This window comes from Nannobrachium achirus, assembly GCF_963921795.1.
Source record: "Nannobrachium achirus genome assembly, chromosome: 9".
In the NCBI taxonomy this organism is placed as follows: Eukaryota; Metazoa; Chordata; class Actinopteri; order Myctophiformes; family Myctophidae; genus Nannobrachium; species Nannobrachium achirus.
In genome coordinates this window covers 39,848,350-39,863,307 of record NC_137818.1, presented here as the reverse complement: position 1 = coordinate 39,863,307, position 14,958 = coordinate 39,848,350, and the positions used below count along the sequence as shown (strand labels likewise).

The 14,958-nt window shown below is 43.3% G+C and overlaps 2 protein-coding genes across 2 annotated transcripts in view; one reads left to right on the top strand and one right to left on the bottom strand.

Annotated features, from left to right (window-relative positions):
* cfap126 (cilia and flagella associated protein 126) overlaps positions 1 to 4,361 on the top strand; it is a gene marked incomplete at both ends in the record, with an annotated part of 7,694 nt that extends 3,333 nt beyond the window's left edge. The window contains one exon of the mRNA XM_080732756.1: positions 4,032 to 4,361. Within this exon, the coding sequence (XP_080588882.1) occupies positions 4,032 to 4,361 (330 nt within the window). The remainder of the gene's footprint in view (positions 1 to 4,031) is intronic.
* Positions 4,362 to 5,804: 1,443 nt separating this feature from the next.
* LOC308290843 (alpha-1,3-mannosyl-glycoprotein 4-beta-N-acetylglucosaminyltransferase C-like) lies at positions 5,805 to 10,153 on the bottom strand (the record flags this gene model as incomplete). Its single annotated transcript, XM_080732755.1, has 3 exons — positions 5,805 to 6,739; positions 9,314 to 9,568; positions 10,054 to 10,153. 3 exons carry the CDS (start codon positions 10,151 to 10,153, stop codon positions 5,805 to 5,807), a joined length of 1,290 nt encoding a protein of 429 aa, XP_080588881.1.
* Between the last annotated feature and the right edge of the window lie 4,805 nt (positions 10,154 to 14,958).

Below are 14,958 nucleotides of genomic sequence, written 5' to 3'. Positions count from 1 at the left end.
CTTAGTTTTCTGTGCATTTCGGGTGTTTTCGCGCATTGGCTTCGCGGCATGGGCTGGAGGTCACCCCCCTATCATTTCTTCCTGCCCCACCTAGTGCTAAAGGCTAGATCCGGCCCTGAGTTAGCGCCTTGTTTAGTGTTAAATCTACGCTGATGATGATTAGTGGAGCTGCCTCTGGTGTTATGATCGTGAACATCCTTGACCTTTAAGAAGTAGTTTGTCAGGTACATGGGAATCTTGGAGGTGTAGTGTATCTTGTACACCAGGCCCATTGCAAGATGCTGTACTCTGTCAGCTACTTTGAGCCACCCCACGCTTTCGTGGTGATGCTCGGTAAGGTGGGTCAGAGGAGGGAGACCAAGCACAACCCTAATTAGTTTGTTTTGGGCTGTTTGGCGCTTTAGCTTTAAGGCAGCTGGGGCGTCGCGATACCAGACAAGGACTCCGTAATCAATGAGGGGCCCAATAAGAGCACCTCCTAGTGTCTTTCGGGATTTAATATTGATCAGTGGGGCAACTCTTTGCAAGAAGCGAATTCGTTGATTGACTTTATTGATTACCTTGGTGGTCATTTTTTCACTGGATAGGTTAGCCTCCAGGATGCAACCCAGGTAGCAGATGTGGTTTTTTCTTTCTATCACAGTGTCACCTACTTTAATTGTGAAGTTCTCAACTAGGCTAAGTTTCTGACTAGATCCAAAGAGGATACATTCAGTTTTGCCTAGGTGAATTGAGAGTCTGTTGTCATTGAGCCAGGTGCAGATCTTGTTAAGTTCACAGTTAAGGGCCTTTTCAACCTGCAAAATGTCTCTGCCTGAGACTAGGAGAGCCGAGTCATCCGCGAACAGAAACAGATTGCAGTCACAAGCAGATGACATGTCGTTTACGTATATTAAGAACAACAGTGGTCCTAGTATACTCCCTTGAGGTACTCCACAGTTTACTGGGAGGGGGGGGGACAGGGTTCCGTTGACTTCCACCATCTGTTCCCTCCCCACCAAGTAAGAGTGCATCCATCTCACTGCTGTGCTATCAAGACCAATAGCTTTGAGTTTTTCGATCAGAATAGAATGATCGACGGTGTCAAATGCCTTCTGGAGGTCCAGCATGACCATGCCACAATATTTGCCATCGTGAATTTCACGTTTGATGTAATCATTCAAATAGATGAGGCATGTATCTGTGGAATGGGACTCTCTGAAGCCAGACTGGAACTCGTAGATCAGTTTATTCTCTTCAAGATATCTAGCCACCTGTTCATAGACAATTTTTTCCATTACCTTAGAGATGGAACTAAGGATTGAGATTGGCCTGTAGTTGCCAGGGTCAAGTTTACTGCCTTTTTTGTGCAGGGGGGTTACCTTGGCTAATTTGAAGTCCTGGGGGACATAACCCTGCTTGATAGATAGATTAATAATATGGGTAATGATTGGGGCAATGGTGGCAGCTGAGTCTATGAGAAATTTGGGGGCAATTTTATCATGGCCAGCGGCCTTGAATTGAGGTAGGGTGCGCAGTTTTTTAAACACTTCATCAGTTGACACCGTGGCAAGTTTAAAGTTGTCTTTGCATACCCCAAGGTTCCTGTAGAATTTCAAGATGTACCTAACACCAAACAGCCCAGATGGAGCGGGCAGTTTATTGACCAGATTTTTGGCCATGGAGGTGAAGTAGATGTTGAGATTTTTGGCTACATCAAGACTATCCGTGAGGAGGGTTATGGGAGTTTGGATGGATATGTTGCTGGCTATGGATCTGAGTTTAGCACCACAGCCTAGCTGGGTTTTAAATAGCTTCCATAGGTCTCGTGGTTTGTGGATGTTTTCCTCAACTTTCTCATCCAAGTAGTTTTTTTTGGCAGAAAGGATTAAGGAGGTTGTCCGATTTCTCAGTTTATTAGCCTCTAAACTGACTATTTCTAATTTGGCTTTAAGGTGTTTATTGGGGCCTTTTTTGAGTTTGTGATTATATTTGCGTTTCTCAGAGTATTTTTTGTCTCTGAGTTTCATTGATTCACAGATTTCCGAATTCCACCATGGCTGTGAGCGGGCTTTAACCCTGACCCTACGCAAAGGAGCCACTTCGTCTAGGGTAGTGTTGAAAATGGATTTAAAGCCTAGCCAGGCTTCATCGACCTGAGTGCTAGCTAGTACTGGGGACCAGTCAGATTTCTCCAGTTTGTGGTTAAAGGCTTCGCTAGAGTAGGTTTTGAGGTTTCTAGCTTCAACTGTTTTGTGGCCGTCAGCTTTGGACTTATGTATTTTGCGGGTGCAGTAAATGATATCATGGTCGCTTAGACCACCACATTCAATAGTCCCACTCGCGGAGACTTTAGATTTGTCTGTGGTTACAATGAGATCTATGGTGGTTTGAGAGTTATCTGTAACCCTAGTTGGCTTGGTGATGAGCTGAGTGAAACCCTGTTGATTACATAGCTTATTGAACTTTTTGAATAGAGGAGCTTCTTTACGAAGCATGTCTGTGTTCCAATCGCCAATAATGTATTTTTCAACATTGTCCACCGGTGCAAGGCTCTCCTCCAGTAACTCATAGAAATCATTTTGGTCGGGCGGTCTATAGATGGCACCGATTAGTATGTTTTTAGCTTTCTTAAGAATCACTTCCACCCATACAGTTTCTAAAGAGCTGTGTTGTAGGTCAGGGCGGGGGATATACTTAATACAGTTATGAACATACATGCATACACCACCACCAAATCTGTTTCTATCATTTCGGATGACCGAGTAGTTGTCAATTTCGATCTGAGAGTCAGTGATAGAGTCATCAAGTTTGGTCTCTGAGAAGGTTAGAAAATGGACCTTACCTTCGTGAACCATATGCTTGATTTGTTCAAATTTAGCAAACAAACTGTTAATGTTTAAGTGCATAATATGAATACCTCTTTTCACAAAGCGGCTGGCAAAGTCCATGGCGAGGTCTATGGCGAGGTCTATGGCCATATATGGAGATACGATGACATCACAGAGTCCACAGCTGATGATGTGGCGTGATGTCATACAATACACAAACAAGCCCTATATAAAGGGGCAATTCTCACCAGGGAAGAGAGCATTCCCCACTAGCTGAGTATCTTAAGATGGTTGGATGTGATGATAAGCCACAAATAGGCCAAAAGTTTGTTTTACCAATTATCAAGACATACGGGCAGTTGACAGTTTGCCATTGTTACTCATTGAAGTTGAATCTCCATCTGAATCCCTTTTATGCCCATATATGGAGATCCCTGCTCTGAGTATCTGACATCACTAATCCCTTTTATGCCCATATATGGAGATCACTGCTCTGAGTATCTGACATCACTAATCCCTTTTATGCCCATATACAGTATGGAGATCCCTAACAGAATCCATTTTATGCCCATATATGGAGATACCTGCTCTGAGTATCTGACATCACTGTGATGTCACCTGTTTATGCCTAAATATGGAGATCCCTGCTCTGAGTATCTGACATCACTGCGATCTCACCTGTGATGTCACAGTGACACATCACCTCAGTATCTGTGATGTCACAGTGACACATCACCTCAGTATCAGGCGTTACACGTATACATTGAGCAGGGCAAAGGTGTGACGTGTGTGACGGACGGACGGCCGGTGGAGGTTTTCATACTAAACTGCGACCTTACGGTCGCAATTAAGTAAGTAAGTAAGCCTTGCCGAGCCATGAGGCCTATAGGGCAGGAGGAAATCTCCTGTTTCTGTAGCGTGAGGCAGCTTGATGTACAAGTACACCCCCTGGACAGGATGCCAGTATGTCGCAGGGACTTACCCCAAATCCAACCCTTGGTGCTGAGTGCAAAACAAAGAGGCACTGGGTCCCATATTTCAGAGTCTTTGGTATGACCCGGGCTGGGGATCGAACCCGACCTCCCAGTCTCAGAACACGTAGCAGGCAGTACACTTTGTCTGAGATTGTAGATCAGCTATTTTGGTGCGGGACACCAAGTACAACTCAGGTTTCAGTGTTCAACGTGAGTCATTGTGTCTCTACTCTTCTCGTTCTCTCAGGCCAATGGGGACGCACATACTCTCACCGAAGGACTGAGACCTAGCAGCCAAAGTCAGCTCTCCCAGGCAGCTGAAGAAGGACCAGTCACTCAACCCACTGAAGAGAAGCCAGCCCTTCCGGCTATGGGAGACGAAAGGCCAGTGATACACTGCTCCCAGGTGGGAGACGAGCATTTGGGGGACAGGCCAGCTACTAGACCTGCTACTGCTGAGGAGAGACCAGTGACGGGTTTGGCAAGACCAATGAGCCAGGTGTCAGGGAGATCTGTGGCAAGCCCACGTGCACCCTCCTGCAACCAGAGACAAAGGAGCGCCCAGTTGGACAACTGAGAGCTTTTGTTCTCTATATCCTACAAAACACACACACACACACACACACACACACACACACACACACACACACACACACACACACACACACACACACACACACACACACACACACACACCTCAAGTGGTGTGTAAGAAAGGGATAATCTCTCTTTCACTCATGGTATCACGATCTCTGAAGAAAATCATACTTAATTGTGAGCTTTTTAGAGTATGTTTTTAGAATACCTGCATCATTAAATGACATTAAAAGAATGAGCGGTGCTTTCTCCTGAATGTTTATTGCATTGCACAATAATGTAGTTGCATAAAAATACAAACTGTACAGTAAGTATGAGGTGGAATGATGAAATGTACTGCGTTGGATTTCCCATAGCATGTATTATTATTTGTGTATAGCTTGGAAGCAATTACACGACTTAGAAGAAGGCACACAGATAAACAGTGTACTCATTCTGTTAGGGTGGCTGGATGGATGGGGATGAGGAGAACACTGAACAATGATTACTATCGGAAAATAGAAAACTTTGCCACAATTAAAAAACAAAACAAAACAAAAAAGATATGAAATACTATCACTTACATTACCTTTTTAACATGAACAGGTTTGAGGTTGCAAATATATATATATATATATATATATATATATATATATATATATGGTAAATGGTGCATTTATATATCGCTTTTATCCAAAGCGCTTTACAGAGATTGTGCATTACATTCACCCATTCACGCACACATTCATACACCGGTGGCGGAGGAAACCATGCAAGGCACCAACTTGCTCACCGGGAGCAATTAGGGGTTCAGAGTCTTGCTCAAGGACTCTTCGACATTAACTCAGGGGGAGCCCGGATTCGAACTGGGAACCCTTCCGGAACCCTTCGTGCTCTAATAACGGTTTCTCTACCCCTGAGCTATGCCTCGATCAGACCCTCTCTGATTAATCCCGGATGTCCGTTTTCGTGGGCAGGATTTATGTTGGTTGAAATCAGGTGATGTTCTTGGCCAGATCTGACTAGTCATGGTTTGACTTGATCTGGCCCCAATCGAGACGTCACTGATTGGTCCAGGTCCTGACCGTGCTTGCTGGGCTGTCTCTCTTTACTGTACATTCTATGGCAGTAACGGCCACAAATACTCTTTAAACTCAAACAGTGAAAGATAAAGGACCTGTCTGGTTTGAATTCAAAATTTAACCTGTAAAGTTCCTGGTGTTAAGGCAATTCTTTATGTCAGTGGTTCTCAAAGTGGATTCCAGTGAATTTGTGGGTTCCTTTATGTGGTTCTAAATTAACCAAGATACAAGTCTGTAACTCTAATAGTATACAAGAGGAAACCTTGAAATGTAAAAGTTTAAGAAACAGGGAGCATGTCATCATTTCGACATAGCATCTTTTCGACAACCAAACCTAACCCTAACCTCCGTGGGGTGAGTAGCTAACCTCCCGACGATCCGTTGTCTAAATGATGGGTGTTCGAAAGAGCGAGATTTCCCCATGTTGTCACCCTGATTTTCTGGATCACAACCCAGTCATTCTGATCTGCTGTGACTTGTATCCTCAGACAGGAGGACGCAGAGCTGTGCTGCTTCTCCACATCCTGCATGTCAAAGCGCCCTTTCGCCATGGAGCCCAACAGATGGAACTCTTTACAACTTCTCTCTCCATTCTCAGTGGTGACAGGCTCACGGCCCAGCTCCACCACTGCTGACTGCAGCAGGTCTTTCCCTGAGGACCCTGTATCCACAAAAACTCCTTTCACCACAACGGGGTCTTTAAAGACCACCGTCAGGTAATTTCCTTTGATTGGGGAACGGCCCCAGAAGAATCCAGTTCCGGGATTCCAGGCCTCTATGGGGCCGTGGTCCTTATAGACGGACATGTTAGAGTAGACATCCGCTGAGGGATTCGAGTAGGGCTCCTCGTCAAAGTCCTTATCCATTGCCACGTTGTAGTTGCCCTTAAAGGAGGAGAACACCCCCATGTGCTGGAATAGCGAGGGCTTCAAGCGGATAGGCTCGTTCTGGGTCATCAACTTGTGGAAGTGAGTCAGCAGCCAATCGCAGGGCATTTCCTGGTAGAAGATGAAGAGCAAACGTGCCAACTGAGGGAGCTCGGCAGAACGGTAGAGCTTTCCAATGTAGCCCAGCCTGGAGAACTCCAGCGTGGCCCACCTGACACCGTGTGCGTTTTGCTCCTGGACGTGTCTGCCGATGGTAGACAGGAAGTTGCGCGCCGCGGCCACGTCGTCCTCCAGCTGGAGGTAGTACTGGCTGAGACCAGCGCTGTAGTGAAGCAGGAATGAGTAGTCTACGTTCTGCTTGGAGCGGAAATACACCCGGTCTGGAGGGTCGTTGTAGTTCCTCTTCAGTCCTGGAGAGACGCGCACGCACACACGCACACACACACACACACACACACACACACACACACACACACACACACACAGAGTGGGAGATAGTAGAAATTATCATGACAAGAATCAGGTAATCAGGTATAAAAAAGTAATTCAATAAAAAACATCATAAGGAACTAGAAGCAGTGCTCTTCCGAGCACAGGTCTCCACCAGGTCAGGTATGTTATTGTGGCCTCCTGGTGGCGCTATAATAGGCCAATGTGAGAAGGGTGCCATGTCTTCTTCGGCCTTTAACGGCAATGTGACGCTGCATGCATGATTTGAGGTATTTTGTTCCAAAAATGAGTTTGGCAAAAGTCGACCTGCTGGTGGCGCTATAACAGGCCAATGTGGAAAAAAGTGGCGTTTGTTCCTTAACCTAGTGGGATGTGCATGCAGAATGTCTCTGTAATCACAAGCTGCATTCATGATTTAAGTCATTTTGTTAAAAAATGGACCAATCCTGCAAACTTTGAAAGCCAATGTTTGCCAATTAGGATGGAATATCGGACAGATCCGTCTTGATCACATCACTATCGAGATGTGTACTGATTTGCGTGATTTTTGGATCAAATCTGAAGGAATAATAAGAAAAAAAAATGTTTTACATAAGTCGGCCTCCTGGTGGCCAGTGGCGCTATAAAATGCAGATCTGAAAAATGCAGAGCAAAGGTTTTTTGTTGGCCTCTAGGGAGTGCGCATACAAAGTTTTACACTGATCACTGGAGTGTAAAACTTTGATCATTAAACACTGATCATTTTAGGTTTAAACACAAATTGGCCTGGTATACCATGAGGCTGATTTGAACATTTTAAAGTGGCACTTCTTCCTCTGCCTATTGGGAATGTGCGTGCACAATTTCACCAAAATGGCACGCTGCGTTCATGAATTCAGGTGTTTTATTCAAAACTGACCAATCCTGCAAACCATCCATTTTATGCCCATATATGGAGATCTCTGCAGACACAGTGCTGGTTCCGGAAGACCCTGATGTCAAACATCAGCTCTGCATAGAATCCGAACCTTTCACGCCGGTTCTGGAAAATCACGTATCGAGTCGAGGCCGGGCACTGCACTACCTGCTGCGGCGGGGAACGCCCGTGCCGACGTCTGTGTTGACTCATGTGGCATTCCTATTTGCCCATGAACAGTTACTGTTAACAAATGCCAAGAATTACCAGTTCTTCCTTGCTTTATTCATAGATTCTTCTGAATTACAGTAGTTTAAGCAATGTACCATTTCTGGGTTTATATGCAAAGTATCATAAAATATAAATAGTACTCATCAGTTCTGTAACTAATATCAATATGAATACATTTTAACTGCTTTGGTACCTGAGTGTGCCATTGTTAACCCTGTGATACTTATATAACACAATATAATACTTGAGTCAACAGTAACACAAATACTTTAAAAAGTCACACATTATTATACTGTAAGGGATTTTCCTCAACAATTAAAAGGAGAGCTCCCCATACACACCCTAAACAGTATAATGTTCTACGGTATGTAATTGAGTGTATTACAGTATGTGCTGCTGTACAGTAGGCCTTTATGCACTTCCTAAGAATTTCCTGTAAAGGATCATGATAATTTCAACCATTCAACCAATGATCTTAAACAGGATACTTCCTGATGTAAGACATCCCTGGTAGTTCTCTCTTTTTGTGAACGATACCAACCAATGCCTCAGGTAGTTTGTTATTGTTGCAAGAGCTGATAATGTTCATAACGTAGGCCTTCTCAGACGTTTAAGATGTCAGGGCGGGAAAGGACAATATTATAATGAAATGAGCACAGGTCTCCACCAGGCCAGGCAAGTCCTGGTGGCGCTAAATGTGAAAATTATACACACTTATTATAGAATTATAGACAAACAGAAATCTACCTGTTATAGTGCTGCCATGAGGCTGATTTGAATTTTTGTAAGTGGCATTTATTCCTCTGCCTATTGGGAATGTGCATGCACAATTACACCAAAATCGCACACTGCGTTCATGATGTCAGGCATTTTATTCAAAACGGACCTATCCTGCAAACTTTGGAAGCCAGTTTTAACCAATCAGGATGGAATATGGAAATTCGGACAGATCCATGTCGATCACATGACTGTAGAGATACTGTCTACCGATTTGAGTGATTTTTTGACAAAATATGTAGGAGTACTGGCCAAAAGTTAGTTTTGCAAAAATCGGACTCCTGGTGGCGCTAGAACAAGCCCATTTGGGTCAGAGGTTCAGAATTGGTATCCAGGAAGTGTGTGTGCACAGTTTGGCAGCGACCGGGTCAACCGTGGCGGAGATTAGCTGTTAACATAGACGCACGGACGGACAGGGGCGAAAACATACTCTCCCCCATCTTCGGCTGGTGGAGACACTGAGACAGAATGAGAAAATACGAGAGCGGGAGAGGGGGACGAAAAGAAAATGACTAAGACCAAGGAAGAGAGGGAGAGAATTTGACATGAGGGAGGAGTTCCGTTCAAACTCACACTGACAAAAAAAGCATGATGAAAACAGGTAGGATAACATGCACCCATACTGTAGTACCTGTGAGAGGGGGGTAATACTGCTGAGGAACATGTATCACTAGCAACTGGCTCTGCTCCAGCTCTGAGGTGAATGCAGCTCTGAGTTCTCGCACCGTGCCATCTCTCCAGAGGGCATCGAAATCGGGCAGCAGTAACACCACCACCATGGCGGAGCGCTCTTCCTGGGACGACTGGGAGAATATGGAGCGCAAGGTGTTGAGGAGATAGTTGCCCTTCACCCTTTTCACTGATGCTAAACCAATAGCTAGGAACCCTGAGAAGGATAGAGAGAGTAGGTGAGTCACTATTGTACAGGTGTGCGTGTTCACACACACACATACTGTACACAGTATACTGTGTGTGTGTGTGTGCATACACCGTTTTGTTTTACAGCATGGCAAAGAAGGGGCCAGAACCAAACCCCTTGCACCCAGCAGCAACTTTGGCGGAGATATGAGTAGGGCAAAAGTGTGACGTGTGACAGACTGACAGACAGACTGCGACCTGGCGGTCGCAATAATTTAAGTCAATGGCGAGGGACCACAGTGGAAAGAATGGTGCATTTTTTTTAACATGGGTGTATTGTCTAGCTGTGCTAGGCTACTCCCTACATCCTTGCCCACCACTTGCCCCCACCGTTGCGCTTAGGTTCACTGGGAAAACCGCGGTCACCACTGAGACTGTCCGCGCAGCGCTCAGCCGCGCACCGGAGAAGAAAAAAAGGAAAAGGAAAGGCCAAGATTTGTCGGTCTTACTCACTGTGCTTGCTAGATGGCACTCCAGCTAGGAGCTGATAAGAGATGTTGAAAGGCAAGTAATCTCCCTGTTCGATCCAAGAGTCCTTGCTGCTCGACCTCATGGTGGACAGCCATGTGAAATCTGGCAATGCATTTGTCAAGTCCTGTCACGTACACACGCATGCGAACATGCACAAACGCATTCACACACACACACACACACACACACACACACACACACACACACACACACACACACACACACACACACACACACACGCGCACACACACACACAAACACACACACACACATATACATTATTATGGTACAAGTCGGACATAATATCTTTCTGCTTGCTTAGCATTGGTGAATTTGGTGAGGTTATCACATGACAAATGTCCAGTCCATATCTGCATGCCCGCCAAAGACAGACAGAGACACGCAACTAGAACTTTCATCATCTAAGGATATGTACTTTAGTTGCACTTAGCAACAAACAAAAAAAGAGCAGTGCCTCAATTGCACTAATTTATTTTGTAAATGGTGTACTGGGAGGGCAATCAATGTATCAACAAAACTCTTCTTAAAGAGACTAATATACTTATAATCAAAGACAAAACTACACAAAAGTGAAACATACTACAATTTCTGAAGTCAAGATTAAAGATTAAACAGATTCCGGTAACTAGAAGAAGTGCTCTTCACACAGGTCTCTGCCAGGTCAGGTAGATTATCGTGGCCTCCTGGTGGCGCTATAATAAGCCAATGTGAAAAGGGTGCTATCTCTTATCCTGCCTTTCAAAGCAATCGGATGCTACATTCATGGTTTGAGGCATTTTGTTACAAAAAAATGTGTTTTGCAAAAGTCATAATGCTGGTGGCGCTATAACAGGCTAATGTGAAAAGGGTGGCATTTGTTCCTCGACCTAGTGGGAATGTGCGTGCAAAATTTCACTGATATCGCACGCTGCGTTCATGATTTGGGGCAATTAGTTCAAAACATACCAATCCTGCAAACTTTGGAAGTCAATGTTCAACAAACACAACAGAAGAACAATATTGGTACTGATATTAGTAGCATAAGCAACACAATCTAAAAATGCACATTCAATGGTTGTCAGCAGCAATTCTAAATTGTAAATCACAAAAATGTAATTTCTAAATGGTACTGACTCATTAGAAGTTTGCATATAAAAAGGTACAGTTTCATGGCAGTACAGTTCACTGGTACAAGGTCAACTAAAAGGAGATCCTAGAAAAGACTAAGCTTATTTCCATAGGAAACCATTGAAGTATCTCATATAACATTGAATGGCAATAGGTAATCAATAATAAAACGTAAGTTAATCTTACACATTTAGAGGAAACATTTTAAAGTCATCATTTGACCCAAAAGGAGCCATTATATTTGGGGTGTAGAACATTGCTCTTTGAGAGTACCGGTAGTTTGGCAGTAGGAAAAATGGGACCCAGTGCCTCCCTGCTTGGCACTCAGCGTCAAGGTTTGGAATGGGGTAAGTCCCTGTGAAATACTAGCGTCATGTCCAGGGGGTGTACTTGTACATCAAGCTGCCTCACGCTAAGGAAACAGGAGATAGGCTAGGCTCCTGCCCTATGGGCCTCATATCATGGCTCTGCAAGACTTACTTACTTGCTTTAGAGAGTGTTTTGTTTGGCCTGCATACGCTTTTCCACAAGGGCAGGTTAGATTGTACACCACGGAGGTGGTGCTACCGTTGATGAACTCTTTCATATAAAAACTCTTTTCAGTGAGTGGGTGAGTGAAGTACTTCTTATTCGTATTAAATTGTATTATATTTTTGTTTATAATGTAAAAAAACGATGGAGCTAGCACAAAAGAAATCCAGTATAAACCTACCTATAAAGTAGGCCAATGTTTCTGAAAGTGCCATTGAGCCAGAATCGATACCTGGGGCTGTTTATAAAAATTAAGTAGTGTAGCATGCACAAACAACCTGTGATATGTGAATCTAATTAACTGAAAAATCGTGTTTGTATTTCCCCAGACTGTGGTCTATTTTCAATTATTGTAGGCTATGGGTCTATATTTTGGGTCACAATGCATGTGTGGGTTTGTGAGTGTGTGTGCTTACGTGTCTAGAAGAAGGGACCTTGTTGAGAATTGCCACTGCCACAAGAAACAAAACTCCCACAGCAACTGTCTGCTTCAAATGACACCGCATTTCCTTTACAAGCACCTACGAGAGAAGGGGGGAGCACAAAGAATAGGCCATTAATTTTGACAAGGTGTAACTCAGTCAGCAGAGAGAGAGAGAGAGAGAGAGAGAGAGAGAGAGAGAGATAGTGTGTGCGTGCGTGCGTGCGTGCGTGCGTGCGTGTGAGTGAGAGAGGAATACCCTGGTCTGCCTTTCAACATTGGGATTGGGAAAAGAGAATTCCAACTGAGTTTGTCAAGTTATTACTTCTTGTTTGCCAGAGTTAATGCTGGGTTTGAACTCAGCTGCTTAACCTTAAGCTAGTAAAATATCTTGCCCTCAACCTTGTTTTGGTACAGCCTATCTTATTATGGTTCAGCTCGTCACAGATGTGAGAAACTGTGTGCAGCAAAGGCAGCACAAAACAGGCAGCCATATGCACAGGAAACATGTCATACTTCAGTCAGAGGTGGTGATACTGCCAAACCAGAAACCACTCTCACAAAGAGAAATGTTTGGGATTTACACCCTAAATAATGGCTCCATTTGGGTTAAATGATGACTAGTTTAAAATGTTTCCTCTAAATGTATAAGATTAATAATAATCAAAACGTTTTATTATTGATTACTTTGAGTCTTTCAGGTGTAAAGTTCAGAGATTATATATTGGTGATTTACAAAAATGCTACTGCCTTCTATGTGCTGCTAATATCAGTACCAATATTGTTTTTGTGTTCTATTTGTTGTTTTTATTATTATTATTATTATGTTAAATCTTTAATCTTGACATTACTTCAGAAATTGTAATATTAACTTTTTGATGAACTGTGCCACATTCAATGATGGGGCCTACACAAAATAATACACCAACATTTTAATCTGAACCTGTGTAACTTTTATAACTACATTATTGTATATGTGGGTGGGTGACGTGACGTAGCGTTTTCGCTGTCCTCGGTGTCAAACATGTATAAATAAAAAATATATTTGTCAAAAACCTTCTGAATATTGTGCAGGACATTAAGCTTTATGTGAACTTACTCAAGATTAAAACATTTCATTCCTCATTTCTTCAGAATCTTCAACCAAACATGGTAAATGTCATCTGGTGTGACTGTCCCGACCTTGTTTCTCAAAGTGGGAACTTGAATAAAACTAAGAAAAATAATTGCTAAAATTCATTTAAAAATGAATTTAGGCAAAAAAAATGTCTATTTGTGAGCCTATATCTTTTCAAAGTCCAAGCATAATGTTTTCAGTCATTTCTGATCAAAAAGATTTTGTCCCCCAAACCAAAATCATCTGGTGTGACACTAGTTTGGAAAAATTAAACAGGCAATAATTTGGACACCTACTGGGCTAGAGAGGTCCTTCTTCTGTAAGGCTATTCAGCACTCCCAGCACAACTGCAAGACAGGTGTCTGAGGTGAGTTATGATTTTAACATTTTCATGAAATGCCATCTTGTTGAAACTTTGACAAGTGTGGCACTTCTGGATGTCATCTGGTGTGACACCTTTTTCATTAATAAAGCAAAAGTTATTTGAAACTTTGGTCATAATTACATGTAAATCTAGGTTGTTTTGTTATAGCTAGCATGTTGTTAGCATGCTAATGTGTACCTGGTAGCCTCAAGGTAGTCCTAAATGCAGAAAACGTCATCTGGTGTGACACTTCGTCATCTGGTGTGACATATCTGCTTGTCACGCCAGATGACTTGATTGTCACACCAGATGATATATACTGTATTTTCCTACAGACATAACAATAAATAACAAGTCCCATGTTTCTTTTGTCCATTTAAAACATTTTAACATGTTTAAAACAACGTTTTAAACATTTTTACATAATTTAATTTAGCTTAATTCGGTGATACAGCAAATTCATCAGACAGAGCAGAAACCCCTTCACAGAAACCTAAACCTTATATTGTGGTAACACTTTATAATAACTATCCGTTATAAGCAGTTAATATAAGACACTTGACAACAGAAAATGGGTGGTACAGAAAATGTGATTTTATTATTTCCAAAATACACAAACATGGAGAACTCACTGATGTGTTCAACCAGAGGCTCAGTGCGATTGCAAGTCATCAGCTCAACTGGCTTCATCAGGTGAAGCAGTTCAGACACATCAAGGAGAGCATCCAACCCAATGAAATGGTCTTGCATATAGACTTTTCTGAGAACTATGCATGTAAACTAAACACAGAGATTCAGGCGTTTCATTTTGGTGGCAATAGGCAGCAGGCAACAGTGCATACCGGAGTTGCCTACTCAGTCAGTGGCTCCCAGTGCTATGCCACCATTTCACAGTCCTTACGCCATGATGAGCGTGCTGTGTGGGCACACATCAAGCCAGTTATTGATGATTTCCGAGGAAAACAAGACAATGCAATTGACACCCTGCATGTCCTCAGTGATGGGCCAGCAACCCAGTACCGGAATCGCACAAACTGCTTCCTCATGAGCAGCATTCCTTATACATGGGGATTCAAGAGGGTCACCTGGAACTTTTCAGAGCGTTCCCATGGAAAGGGCGCACCTGATGGTGTGGGAGGGGTGCTGAAGCGTAAGGCAGACATGTATGTCCTCGGAGGCAGTGACCTACAAACACCGAGGGATCTGTGTGAGTATTTACAGAAGTCCTCTGAAAAAGTCACTGTCATGTGGATCGAAGAAGAGAAGATATCCAACATGGATGAAATGGTCCCTCCATCAGTGCGTCCAGTGACTGGCATCAGCACT